The sequence below is a fragment of the Aythya fuligula genome, chromosome 1, assembly GCF_009819795.1.
Source record: "Aythya fuligula isolate bAytFul2 chromosome 1, bAytFul2.pri, whole genome shotgun sequence".
NCBI lineage: Eukaryota > Metazoa > Chordata > Aves > Anseriformes > Anatidae > Aythya > Aythya fuligula.
Genome location: NC_045559.1, coordinates 175,254,796 through 175,267,518, shown reverse-complemented (window position 1 = coordinate 175,267,518; position 12,723 = coordinate 175,254,796). Strand labels below are relative to the sequence as shown.

Below are 12,723 nucleotides of genomic sequence, written 5' to 3'. Positions count from 1 at the left end.
TAACGGGGTAGCATAATTATATAACAAAATTTGTGTGGCTTGGTAAATCGAAAATATTTGAGAACCATGCATGTTAGTATTACCAAATGCAAGATCATCCACAAAGGAATAAGAAATAGAAGTAGCGGACACATGGATAACTGTGATATATTGGGGAATAGTCAACATGGCCTTTGTAAAGGGAAGCAATGTATTTTGAAGAGTCGATATGTATGTGACAAGCAATGCTGGTTGATGGAGTCTCCTTAGCCAAAAGCATTTGACAAGAAGTCCCTCACCATCATCTCATAAAGAAACGGAACTACTTTAGAGATAAAAGGGAAGGCCTTCAAATAAATGAACTACTGCTTAAAATACAGAAAACAGACAGCTCTAAGCGGCTGTTTTTCAGAGTGAGGAAGTAAAGGAAGGTCACTGGTGAAACTGCATTAGGATTTGTGCCAGTCCCATGTTGTTCACAGTAATTCTTGAGTGAATATTTGTAAGTGATTTGGACAAGAGGACAGTGAGGTGATAAAAGTTGCTATCTGTATGAAGTTATTTGGGAAAACAAGAAGAGAAATCAAACTGCAAAAAGTTGGAGAAAAAGACTTGGCAATAAATAGTCACTAGGAAATAAAATGGCAGATGGTGTTTGGTGCTATCAAATGTATAGTACTGCAGATGGAAAAAATAATCCTAATTTTAAATACACAGTGAGAAACTCTCAGCTGTCTACTGGTGTTCACTCTCAACTATTTATTAGTGCTCAGCAAAGAAATCTTGTAATTATGGTGTATGGTTCTTTGAACACTCAGAGCCCACCAGCTGTCAAAAGGTTAATTGAATGTTAGAAAAAGAACAGAGAACAAAGCAGAAGGCATCAGAATGCCCCTGTAAACATCCACAGAGCATCCACTTGAGGAGTAAAATATGCAGCTTTGGTCCCCCATCTCACAGAAGTTCTTGTAGAGCTGAAAGATGTAGATGAGGTGGCAGGGATTATAATGGGTTTGGAAGTGTCCCAATACAAGAACTGGCTAGATAGGCAAGAACAGCTTAGTTTAGAGGAGATAAAAAAAATCAAGGAACTGATAAAATCTTGAGTTAAATGGAAAAGCTAAATGGAATGTTTTTTCACTGTTTTAGTACACCCATTCTTCAGTTGTGAACAATGAGTCATTCTACATTTATGCAATAGAGAACAGTTTTTTAGAAGGTACTGACACTGAAAAAGATGTAGTGTAGTACTAGATAACCTTTTGTCCTTATTTCCAGTGCAGCTTTATAGCTGAGAACGCAGATATGACCCTCAGGTGCATGGTAAAGGAATAACATGTAGAACTAGAGAGCCAAGCAGTTTCATGTACAGAATCAGTAAGGTAATTAAAAAACATGTTCAGTTCTGGGATTTTTAAATCTAAGTATCATTACCTTTCAAATCCCTCTGTGTCTGTTACAGATTATTGTATTTTGTTTGGCAGTACTTGCTGTTGGCTGGTGTTTTGCACCGCACGTAGGTGAAACCCTGTATTTTGCCACATAAATATCTCAATACACAGTTAGGTGCAACAGTAAATGTGCTCTCTAACACTTAAAATTTATAAAAACACTGACACTGAAACTATGTGCAGTTATTAGTTGTGAAAATTGCCACTCTGATAACAGTAAGACAGGAGTTATATTGTCCTCACAATCTCTATGAGTCAAGAGAATTATAAGGCTAATTTTATACTTAAAGTAACAGTGGCTGAGGAAGATGCTGGAAATTTTAGTGATAGGGAGAAAAAGTTGTTGTCATCTTCTACATCTGATCAATTTAAGTTGGTTCTGGGACAACTTTCCTTCATTTAAGGCTTCTTCCCCTAGAGAGAGGACTTTCGTGAGCCAGTAATAGCACTTTGATTCAAGGCAGGTCAGATCCAGCATGCGCTCTCTCAACTACAGAGCTGCGTTTGCACAAGGGGAAAAATGTATTTTTCCTCTTCCATCTCTCTCTTTGATGCCTCATTGGGATTTGATTCACTCCAATCATGGTATCTACATAAGTATTATGTCTCCCTAGAAATAACTAGAACAGCAAACAAGATGTGGCCTTATATTTCACTGAACACTGAAAATGAGAACCAATAGAACCATTTATTGGGTTTGAACTATAGTTTTAACATGATCCAATGATTAGGCTAAGTATCTCTTTTTAACCTATGTGACACAATCCTCTCATATCAGAAGTCTCATAGGCATGTGCCAACAGACTCCTTGAGTCATTTCTTTGATAAAAATAAGAGCATTTCTAAAATATCCAGCTCTAAAATACAAGACTTCATAGAATCATAGAATGGTTTGGAAGAGACCTTAAAGACCATTTAATTCCAGCCTCCCCCGCCATGGGCAGAAACACCTTCCACTAGACCAGGTTGCTCAAAGCCCCATCCAACCTGTCCTTGAACACCTCCAGGGATGGGGCATCCACAGCTTCTCTGGGCAGCCTGTGCCCTCACAGTAAAGAATTTCTTCCTCATATCTAATCTAAATTGACCTTATTTTATTTTGAAGCCATTCCCCCTCGTCTTATCCCTACACTCCCTGACAAAGAGTCCGTCCCCAGCTTTCCTGTAGGCCCCCATTAAGCACTGGAAGGATGCTATAAGGTCTCACTGAAGCCTTCTCTTCTCCAGGCTAAACAACCCCAACTCCCTCAGCCTGTCTTTGTAGGAGAGGTGCTCCAGCCCTTTGATCATCCTCGTGCCCTCCTCTGGACTCACTCCAGCAAGTCCATGTCCTTCCTGTGCTGGAGCCCCAGAGCTGGATGCAGCACTCCCAAGTGGGGTTTCCCAAGAGCAGAGCAGAGGGGGGAGAATCACCTCCTTCTACCTTCTGGCCACACTTGTTTTGATGCAGCCAAAGATACAGTTGGTTCCTTGGCTGTAAACACACATTGCAGGCTCATCAACCAACACCCCCAGCCCCATTTGTAAGAGTCACAGCAATACATGCCACAAATTTGAGGGGTTTCTTGAGGGGTTTTCTTGCATAACAAGTGTTGAATCTGGGGGACCTTCAGGCTTGTTGAGTAAAACATTCAAGGGGGACTTGCAAGGTAATGTTCCCTTTTACTATCAAAGCACATTGCAAGCTTTGGAAACCAGTACTTGGCCTTTGCTCAGGATCACCTTTTTGCTCGTACCTGGTTTACTTCTCTGCTAAATAAGGTTGTGAAAGAATCAGGTGGGTTTTTTCATGGGTGATCTATCCTGCCATCTGAACTCTCCCCATATGTGGTATCCCTTGAGTACCACTGATGATGATTGGTCTTCTTAGTACCGAAAGAAGGTAGAGAGTACCTTCTCCTTTCCTCTTTTACAGAAGAGCTAAATGTTGGGTACGTGGCTGTACCAAGCAGATAATGATGTTGTCCTTCATAGAAGGTTAAAATAGTGCCAGCAGGTATTCATTAGCTTTTTATGCCTGTGCAGAACAACGTGCCTGCTTCTGTTTCCCGTAAGTGCAGGCAGTGCATCTTTCCTTGTCAAGGGGGGAAATGGGAGGCTCAATCCACAGTCAGAAAACCCATTTACATTAACAGCCCTGTTTCAAAACCCACCTCCAGTGTCATCTCATCCATGCTTCTTTTGAAGCAGTTTAGTAAAGAAAAGAGTGGGAGGTGGGAGTGATTGAGATAATAGAAGCCACGTTCTCAGTCTCGTCCTAATGATGGAGGTTAAATGTGACCCTACACATGTGCCTGACCCTTTCAAATGTGTGGCTGCATAACCTCTATATATGTAAGTTATAACAAGCAAGTTTTTTTTTTTTTTTTTCAGGGTTGAAGTTCTTGCATCTTTTGTATACCTTATTGCACATGTCAATTATTTCAAAATGTGCAGAAGGGCAGTTTACTCTTTGTTTTAGCAGAGGTAGTATTATGTCTGTCGCATAAACCATATGGTTTTATATCATCCCTAATTACTGTCATTTGTGCACATGATGGCAGATTTAAGAGGCATGTCCAGTAAATTGTACAATGGCAATTTTATGAAGCCTTTAAAAAATTGTAAGTGGTTCAATAAATGGCATATTATGTAACTAGTAGGAAGAGTCGGAAATTTTATTTATAGCAATATTAAAGGGGCAGTGCACATTTTAAATGCCAATTTCAGCATTCTCCATTTGGATAATTTACTTATGGAGTTAATTACTTATTACTATTATTACTGAATACCTTATTACTTTTAATTACCTTATTACTGTTAATTCTGGAAAAGAAAATTTTTTTCTCATGCTTGGCAGAACAGTTTCTTTTAAATAATAAACAAAAGGCTTGAAATGAATTATAAAAGATGCTCAGTGTTGTCCGAAGAAGAGATGAATTTATAAATATCTAGCCCTCCAGTAGAGGCCTGCCTAATTCACACTGCCTTTTACATTCAGCATGCATCTTCTTTCAGCTTTTTTTAAACGCCTTCAGAAATTAAACCTTTTAGTACAGCAGCTGCAGAAAACAGAGTCTTCCATTTTACCCATTTGAAGCAGCAACAGTGGTCCATTTTGTGCAAAATGTAACAGTGGAATAGGGATTGGTTTAGCCTGTAAGGAAAGAAAAACAGCAAAATGATGCTATTTGGAGAGACAATGTGTTTACATGTGTACTCAAAGCTCTGATTAGAGCAGTTCTTGTCTCAGTGTACCTGAGGCTGGAAAACAAGCTTCCCTGTACCACAGTAATATATTAATTCAATTAAGGCTGCACTGTAACAAACAAGTATTTTGCTGCTGGATTTGTCCTGAGAGCCTATGCTTGCACACTATTTTATAAAACAAAACAAAACAAAAACTGCCAGTCCTATGCTGACTTAAATCAATCCAAGCCAGTGTTCCTGTGTTCCTGCCCCTGCTCATACAGTAACACAAGGGGGATAAATCCATGGTGATTGAACTAGGAGTTACAGCCATCCACACAGACTGTCAAGCTGAGTTTAAATCCAGCCTTTTTGAGATAAAAGGTTTGCCCGTTAGTACGGTGTACCAAGAACCAAAGTGGTATTCCCAAATAACAAAACATGTCCTGTTCCCATGAAGTCTGTCTGACAGGGCTGATACCAGGACACCCTGGGTGAGAGGTCCACGAAATGCTGGGAAGGAGCTCTTACAGAGCATTCAGGCTTCATTTTACACAGGAGAATGCATTTTGCTTTCCATAATTAGGTTGTTGATTTTAAAGGGAATACAAAACTGCTCAGAAAAGGTCTTGCAGGGTTTTGAAATTAAGAGCCTATCCTGAAGATCTGTGGAAGCTGTTGTCGTTATGTAAGAACCATGTTAGTGCTGTATGCTTTCTGCTCCATTGAGTCACTGCTTTATTTAGTTCCTCTGATTTGAATAACGTCTCGTTTTTAAGTGTGTTCAAGTTCTTGATCTCATCCTGTAGTAATCCCAAAGTGTGCTGAGTGCAACCTCAACATTATTCTCAAAATGTGTGTGTTTTCATTTGCTATGTCTTTTCTCTGGCAAAGATAACTGTTTTGGGACAATAGAAACACCGGGTAAATATTAGTCAGGAAAGAGAGAGTGAAGACTTAACAGTGAGGAAAGGTTATATGAGCAGAAGCAGGATTTGAAGAGAAAGACAGAAAGGTTTACTTGAGACTGGGTAGCAAATACAAGACATGGAAGAGCTGAGAGAACAGGAGTTGGAAAAGCCAACAGCAAAATGATATGGGAGTGCATGGAGACTAGATTATATTAAGATTTCCCAGAGGAAGAAAGTCTGGGTTATGTGAGGCAGTCCTAAAAGCGTGAACCTGGGTGAAATAACCTATACGTGGCACATTTGCTCTTTTGCAGAGGTGTCACATTTAGGAATGTTGTTCCAGTTGCTATAGCTTTCTTTTAACCTTGATAAGTAAGTTGTCATCATGGAAACGAATAAAAAGAGCTTTGTTGATGAAGAATGCCATTTCTTCAATCTCCACAACCCAACTTGTACCAAATAAAGTGGCATTCGATAGAAAAGAGAGAAAGACTTTGAGAACGAGACCCAACTTTTGCCATATGATTATGTTGGAATTAGGGACCTCCAGGCACCACATGAATAAAAGGTAACAGAAAGGCAAAATATTGCAGAAGGGCTCCCTGTCTGCTAGAGACAGCTGTGTGCCAGCTAGTCCGGGGAAATAAAGGCATGTTCATGCAGCACTCCAGGGGCAGGTCATACGAGCTGCAGTACACTGGGGGTTTGGTGGCTCAGGATCCAGGCAGTGCTCTATCACTTGGCGTAGACAGCTCTTAAATACTCTCTTGTGCTGCTGGTGAATTCTCCCTGGGGTGATTGCCATATCCACAACACAAAGGTCAGGTCAGGACCTTGCTGTAACTCGGCTTGTCTTGGTTTTCATGCAACTCTCACATAAAACAAAAGCCTTCCAACTACTACCTTATTTGTTCAACAAGATACTTGAACTAATACATCTCTACATGTCATTTGTGCTGCATCTTCTACAAGGGAATGCTCCTTCAAAAATGTACAGAGGCTCTTGGAATTCACTTCTCCACACACTCTGATATCTATTAATGCACATATATAAGGAATGTTGATTTACAAAAAAAAAAAAAAAAAAAAAAAAAGGCTTGTAGTACTTTTTTTCAGAGCAGAATGAGGTCACAAAAACAATTCATCAGGCATTGAAGCTACTCTCAAACAATGCACTTTTTGTTTGTCAGACTCAAGAGAAAGAAAATTACTACTTTAAAAAAATAAGTGGACAATGTGAGAGGGCAAGGTCTTGATCTTATGCATCACTGCTCTGCAGTATGTGGGGTGAGGTGAAAAACAGGCCATAGAAATAAGTAACTGTTCTTTAATTTCATTAGTTAGTGATTCTCTCCAATGTTTTCATGTCAGTGAGAAATTTCAAGTGGTTCCCTTAAGCAGCTCATAAACGTATGCAGCAAACAGCATTTGGGTTTTCTTGTTGAAAGCAAATTGCCTTTGATCTTTCTCCTGTCACTGTGACCCGAGGACTGCGTATGACTAACAGATGACTGATGAGGTTTCTTTCTTGCAGTACGATATTGTTGGACATTCAGGAGATGGCTTCAACATCGCCTTGGTTGGGAGTGACAAAGTTCCCAAGAACAATAAGCAAAGATTAGAGATTCTTAAGGTAAATCCTACTGATAAGTGATGCTAGATAATTAAGGATTTTATGACTGCAAAGTGTTAGAAGAGTGAAATAGAAGAGAGATAAGGAAGCAAAAGAGGTGTGATTGCATAAAGCTGAAAGAGAGCCTTTCAGAGACTGTCAAAATAATTGAGGCTAGATATGCCTTTTTTCAGACAGCTGTGTTGTGTCATTTTGTCTGTGTGTCAAAGGGTATAGGAAATTCCAGACGTTATATAGTGATATATGCAGTTCTACCTAAATAACATGGTCATAATATTAGCATGTAAGTGGCTGATATAAACTGTAGAGGGATCCTAGATCATTAATTAGCCTTGTACCTTTGAGAATTAGTAGCAGTGGGAAAGTGCATCAATGCTAGATGGGAAACATGTTAAATCACAATTGCAAGATGACTGTATTCATCAAAATTTTACTGCTATAGGATGCAAAAAAATCAGGTATATTGCAGGATTTACCTGTTTGGCAGTTTGATACATTAAAACTGTGTATTTGAGCTTCCTTCAAAAAGTATTTTTAAAAGATTTGGTTTAGAGGGACTGGATTTTCTAACATCTGAATTTCCACACCTTCTACATAGGAAAGAGTCTCATCAATGCAGGCAGTGTACTTATTTTATAAAAGCTCAAAGCAAATGTTTCAACATTTTTAAAACTTGCTGCCACTATCTGAATCAGATATTTGATACCAACCGTGACACTGTTAGGACTTGGAAGTCTAGTGCAAATTATAAACAGGTGGGAACTGGTCGCAGTGTTAGGAAACTAAGCCCTCTTTCTTAAATATATAGCAATGTAGCTACTACTCAAACTGCAGCTGATCAAAGTATTTTAGCTTCCTTAGGGACCCATCTAATTCTGTAATTCTGTCCGTATGTCATTTTGTTTGTTTGACCCAGTGTGTTTTAACAACTGATGCCTGGCTTATGATAAAACATAACACATATAAAAAAAAATGCATCTTCTGTGGTATCTGGAGCACTGTCCGCATTTCTGAAGATGCACCCCCCTAATACAGCATAAATGAATATTTGCTCCCTCCGGTGCCAGCCAAAATAAATGTTTATTCATAAAGTCTTCTTACATATTTACATTTGGTTCCGTTGTGCACACAGGTCATGCATGCCCACGCTCAGTTCTGCATGAGCGGCGATCACACCTTGGAAGGGACAGAGCATGCCATTCGAGAAATCGCCAAGGAAGAGGCTGATGAATATTTTGTTATCGTCCTGAGTGACGCAAATCTCGAGCGATACGGTATTAAACCATCAAGGTTTGCCGAGGTCCTGACCACCAATTCTCAAGTCAATGCTTTTGCCATATTTATAGGATCCTTAGGAGACCAAGCCGATAGGTAAGTATATGTTATATCCCTAAAATAACTTTGTTTCCATTCATCATAAAGCAAAACTATGCTGGGAAAAATAAAATAAAATGAAATAAAATAAAATAAAATAAAATAAAATAAAATAAAATAAAATAAAATAAAATAAAATAAAATAAAATAAAATAAAATAAAATAAAATAAAATAAAATAAAATAAAATAAAATAAAATAAATACACTATGCAGGAAGCACTTCTTTACTGTGTGAAGGTCTGGCTTGGGTTGCCCATGGAGGTTGTGGAGTCTCCTGCCTTGGAGATCTTCAAAAGCCACCTGGATGTGGTGCTGGGCACCCTGCTTTGGGGGTCCCTGCTTGAGCAGGGGGTTGGCCCTGATGGCCTCCAGAGCTCCCTGCCAGCCTCAGCCATGCTGTGATGCTTTTAATGCAGTGAAGTTAGGTATAGTTGCCCATGCTGGTGTTCTCCACTAAGGTTTTGATCTACTAAAGAGAAGCAGTAAGCTTTAATTTGTGTCGGGGAGGAGATTGGTTCACAGGTCTTTGCAAACCTGCCTTGCAGCCAGCTAATTCAAAACATTGTGAACATCTTAAAGGAGCAACTGAGTTTGTCCTCCCACTGGAGGACACGTGCTGCCCACATCTGTAATACCACCATGTAATCATGACAGAGATGTGATTCCTTTGGTAGTGCCCAGAATACGGTTTGAAAATGTGTGGGCTTAAGGCATAAAAGCAAAGAAGCTGGAGATTTATGGTCTTTAAAACTGCCAAGAATTTGACACAGATATTCCCCTTGCGTTAGAGACCTAAATTCTTTGGAGGGTCTGAGCCAATGTGCCTGCTTTTAGTGCTACTACATAGTTGTACTTTAAACTGTTAGGGCACAGGGGAAAATAAGGAAATTCTGTCTCAGGTGATGTTCTGCATCTGCTGAGGACCAGCACACACAACAGAAAGCTGTTACAGCCACAGATATTAACAGTGCCTTTTCTGCTTCTGTTCACGTCTCTGATTAGAGCAGAATGAGGCAAGGCCCAGAAGGTGTTGGCCCTCAGTACACAGTTTTGATACAAGAAGGTTTGAAAGATGGAGCTGCACAGGCAGCATCAGTCCTGTCTGCAGGTCTGTGCATCACAGAGCTGCTGTCTGCATTAAAAAAAAATCCACTCTGAAAGACTGTAATTACAGAATGTCCTCTTACGTCTGCTAGGAGTATAAAAAAGGAGGAAAAAACAAATAAAAAGGCAAAGCATTGACCATATCCTGCTGTGTAAGAAGAGATCTTATAATTGCCTAGTTCAGCGGGTATGGGACATGCACACAATGCTGTCACTGAGCTGCTTTTCTATGTATGTGTAAGTGCAGAATTAGACAAAGCCTTCCTGTAGCTGCTGGGGGGGAAGGAGAAGGGAATTCTTCGCAGCAGCTTTTTAAAAACCCACTTTAACAGTGCAGCTGAACGCTGGAGAGATGCTGTGGAGCATAACATAAAACTTGCTTAAAAAGCAGTGAGAAAATAACTTCCAAGCCTGCTGGCTGGACATGAGGGAGGTGGATTTAGTGAAATACATCTTGTTTGGCTATTTTTAAAGGGAGGTTAAGCTGTGGATAAAAATGTGTCAGGCTAATATTTGTAGAAAAAATATCTGTCCATCTAATCTGCTGTGGTCTAGAAGAGGAAATACAAAGAGCACATTTAGAATTGCTCGACGTGTTGAAATGAAAGAGCTGTGAGTTCAGTCAAAACACGGTGATACATTTAGAGCAAGTAAATATCTGCCTTTCCAGAGAAAATGTCTAGCTGCCATCAGAAAAACAGATGCGTTAATACCTTGCTGGGACATGGGTACCTTGATCAAAATGGATTTTTTGCACGTCAGAAAGAGGATGTGAATAAAAAAATCTCTAGAAATAGCCTTGATTGTCTCGCTGAAGGGACCTCTGCGACCTAACTGCTTTCAGTGTTTCCTCCCACTGCTGCTTTCCCAAGCCCTTAATTGCATAGTGACAGCAACACGAATGGCATGTACTGCAAGGTATTCAGAAGTAAAAACATCCTTTCTTAAGGAGCTCCAGCTTGCTGTAGGAAACGTAATTGGAAATGGTAATTCTGCCTTGTCCCTCCTTCTGCTCCGCAGGCTGCAAAGGACACTGCCAGCAGGACGGTCTTTTATTGCCATGGATACCAAAGAGATCCCCCAGATTTTGCAGCAGATCTTTACATCGACCATGCTGTCAAGTGCCTAGCCATCACCGACGTCACGGTGCGGGAATTCAAAGCAGAAACCCACTCCTGCCGAAGATACGAACCCTGAAGCCAAGGAAAAACAGCTACTAATGAAATGCAAACTGTTCTCTCATCAGCAAACCAACCCAAATCTGCACTGCAGCTGTGCTGGAAAATTTCACCGAAATTCCCTCAACCAACTTCACGTGTTCAAAGAATTGCAGTGGGGCTGAGGCAAATCTCAGGAAGGTTACCGAGTGAATGTTCTTCCAGAGAGACAAATAAATAAAGGACACTTTGTGATCATTACTCTGGCTGATGGGTTGCCAGCACCGCCGCATCATCTCACATGGTTTTACTGACATGGTTCTCTGGGATTTGATAATATTATACAAAGCAGAGCCAGACAATCTGTTTCAGTGTTTTGTGTGCATATGTTTGAATGGGTAGTTAACTCTGTCTCTAATTTAAGCAGGTCTGCTTTTGTCAGGCAGGAAACCCTTCCTTCCTCTGCTGTTGCTTTCTTGTCCTGGTGGACATCGGGGCTTCGCCACTGGAGGCTGGGAACAATGGAGCGGTTTGCAAACACTGACGGTCACACGTAAACATTCATTATCTGATCAGGCACGGGGCTCAGCATTGTCAGATCTGGAGAAAGTGGCTGTTAAGAGGGGGGGGGGGAAGTGGTTATTTCAGTTCTGCCTGTGAAAAGGGTCAAAACAGTCTTAAAAACCCACCAGCCAACATTGCCCAGAGGAGCTATGGATGCCCCATCCCTGAAGGTGCTCAAGGCCAGGCTGGATGGGGCTTTGGGCAACCTGGGCTGGTGGGAGGTGTCCCTGCCCATGGCAGGGGGTTGGGACTGGGGGGTCTTTAAGGTCCCTTCCAACCCAACCATTCTGTGATTCTATGATTTCCGAGGACGGGATGACTACACCAACTCCTTTCCATGATGAATGATGGAGTCCTGCTTTGCTTCTGTCCAGAGTCCCTGGGATGGCCTCAGTACCTGGAGGTGCCTTTTTGATTGAGAGACAAAATAGTTACTAGCACTTTTCTAGAGCTCCTTCATGATCTGTGTTGTTTGGGTTTGTTGAAGGCGAAAGTGGAGGAGAGGTCTAGACATGAGAAAATATGTTACTTTTTATAAAGGAAAAAGAAACCTGTTTTCATTTTATCAAGACATACATGTTGGAATATAGTTCTTTAATATCTAAAATATTTATAAAGACAAAATTCAGTTGGCTGCTCTTTGGCTTGTCCCATGAGGCAATAATCCCGCCCTATAAACGAAAGAACAGATATCTTGCAGTGCACTGGGAACACAGGAATACTTGAATTTATGATTTAACTGAGCTGGGGGAGGGTGCATCATCTCTGGTACTCTGCTCATATTAAGTTGAGGGTAGCTGATTAGAATAAAGGCAGGGAGAGTACTCAAAAATATGAAGGAGGAGCTGCAATATTTCTAATATTTCTCTTACAGATGCTGAAACTGCACTGTGGATGGTATTTTTGGAAGAGAAGAGGCAAATTACTTTGATTTTGTTAAATACAACCATTGGTGTTTGAAGGGTCTGGTTTCTAATGGCCATTCCCTACCACACGTGTCCTGCAGCAGCCTAACCACGTACCCTGATTAATTTGCACTCGAGTCTGAATGCCACGAGCAGTTCAGCGTAGCAGGCACTGTATATTTTCCAGTCCCATTAGATGCACCTTCATTTCCAGAGGCTCTGCCTCTCTTAAACCAAGGACGGGTTGTTCAGGATCGCGACATCAAAAACCTTCACCTTAAGTTCCCCCCGAATCTCCTGCTTTTAGGATTTGTTTGGGCTTCTGGGGCACAGATGTTGGCACAATGGCTTTTTTTGAAACAGCTGCAGGCTTTGAGCTGGTGTAATGGCACGTCCTGCCGAAGTCCCATGGAGCAGCTGTCCCCAGAGGGCCGCCGAGATAACCGCCTGGCTTTGATGGCCCGCCCGGCGTCAAG

The 12,723-nt window shown here is 41.0% G+C and overlaps 1 protein-coding gene across 1 annotated transcript in view; it reads left to right on the top strand.

Moving 5' to 3' along the window:
- The window catches only part of VWA8 (von Willebrand factor A domain containing 8), a 192,823-nt gene extending 181,784 nt beyond the window's left edge, over positions 1-11,039 (top strand). Inside the window, exons 43-45 of the mRNA XM_032186011.1 lie at positions 7,044-7,142; positions 8,275-8,513; positions 10,642-11,039. Coding sequence (XP_032041902.1) covers positions 7,044-7,142; positions 8,275-8,513; positions 10,642-10,750 — 447 coding nt within the window. The 3' untranslated portion in view covers positions 10,751-11,039. The remainder of the gene's footprint in view (positions 1-7,043; positions 7,143-8,274; positions 8,514-10,641) is intronic.
- The last annotated feature ends 1,684 nt before the right edge of the window (positions 11,040-12,723 follow it).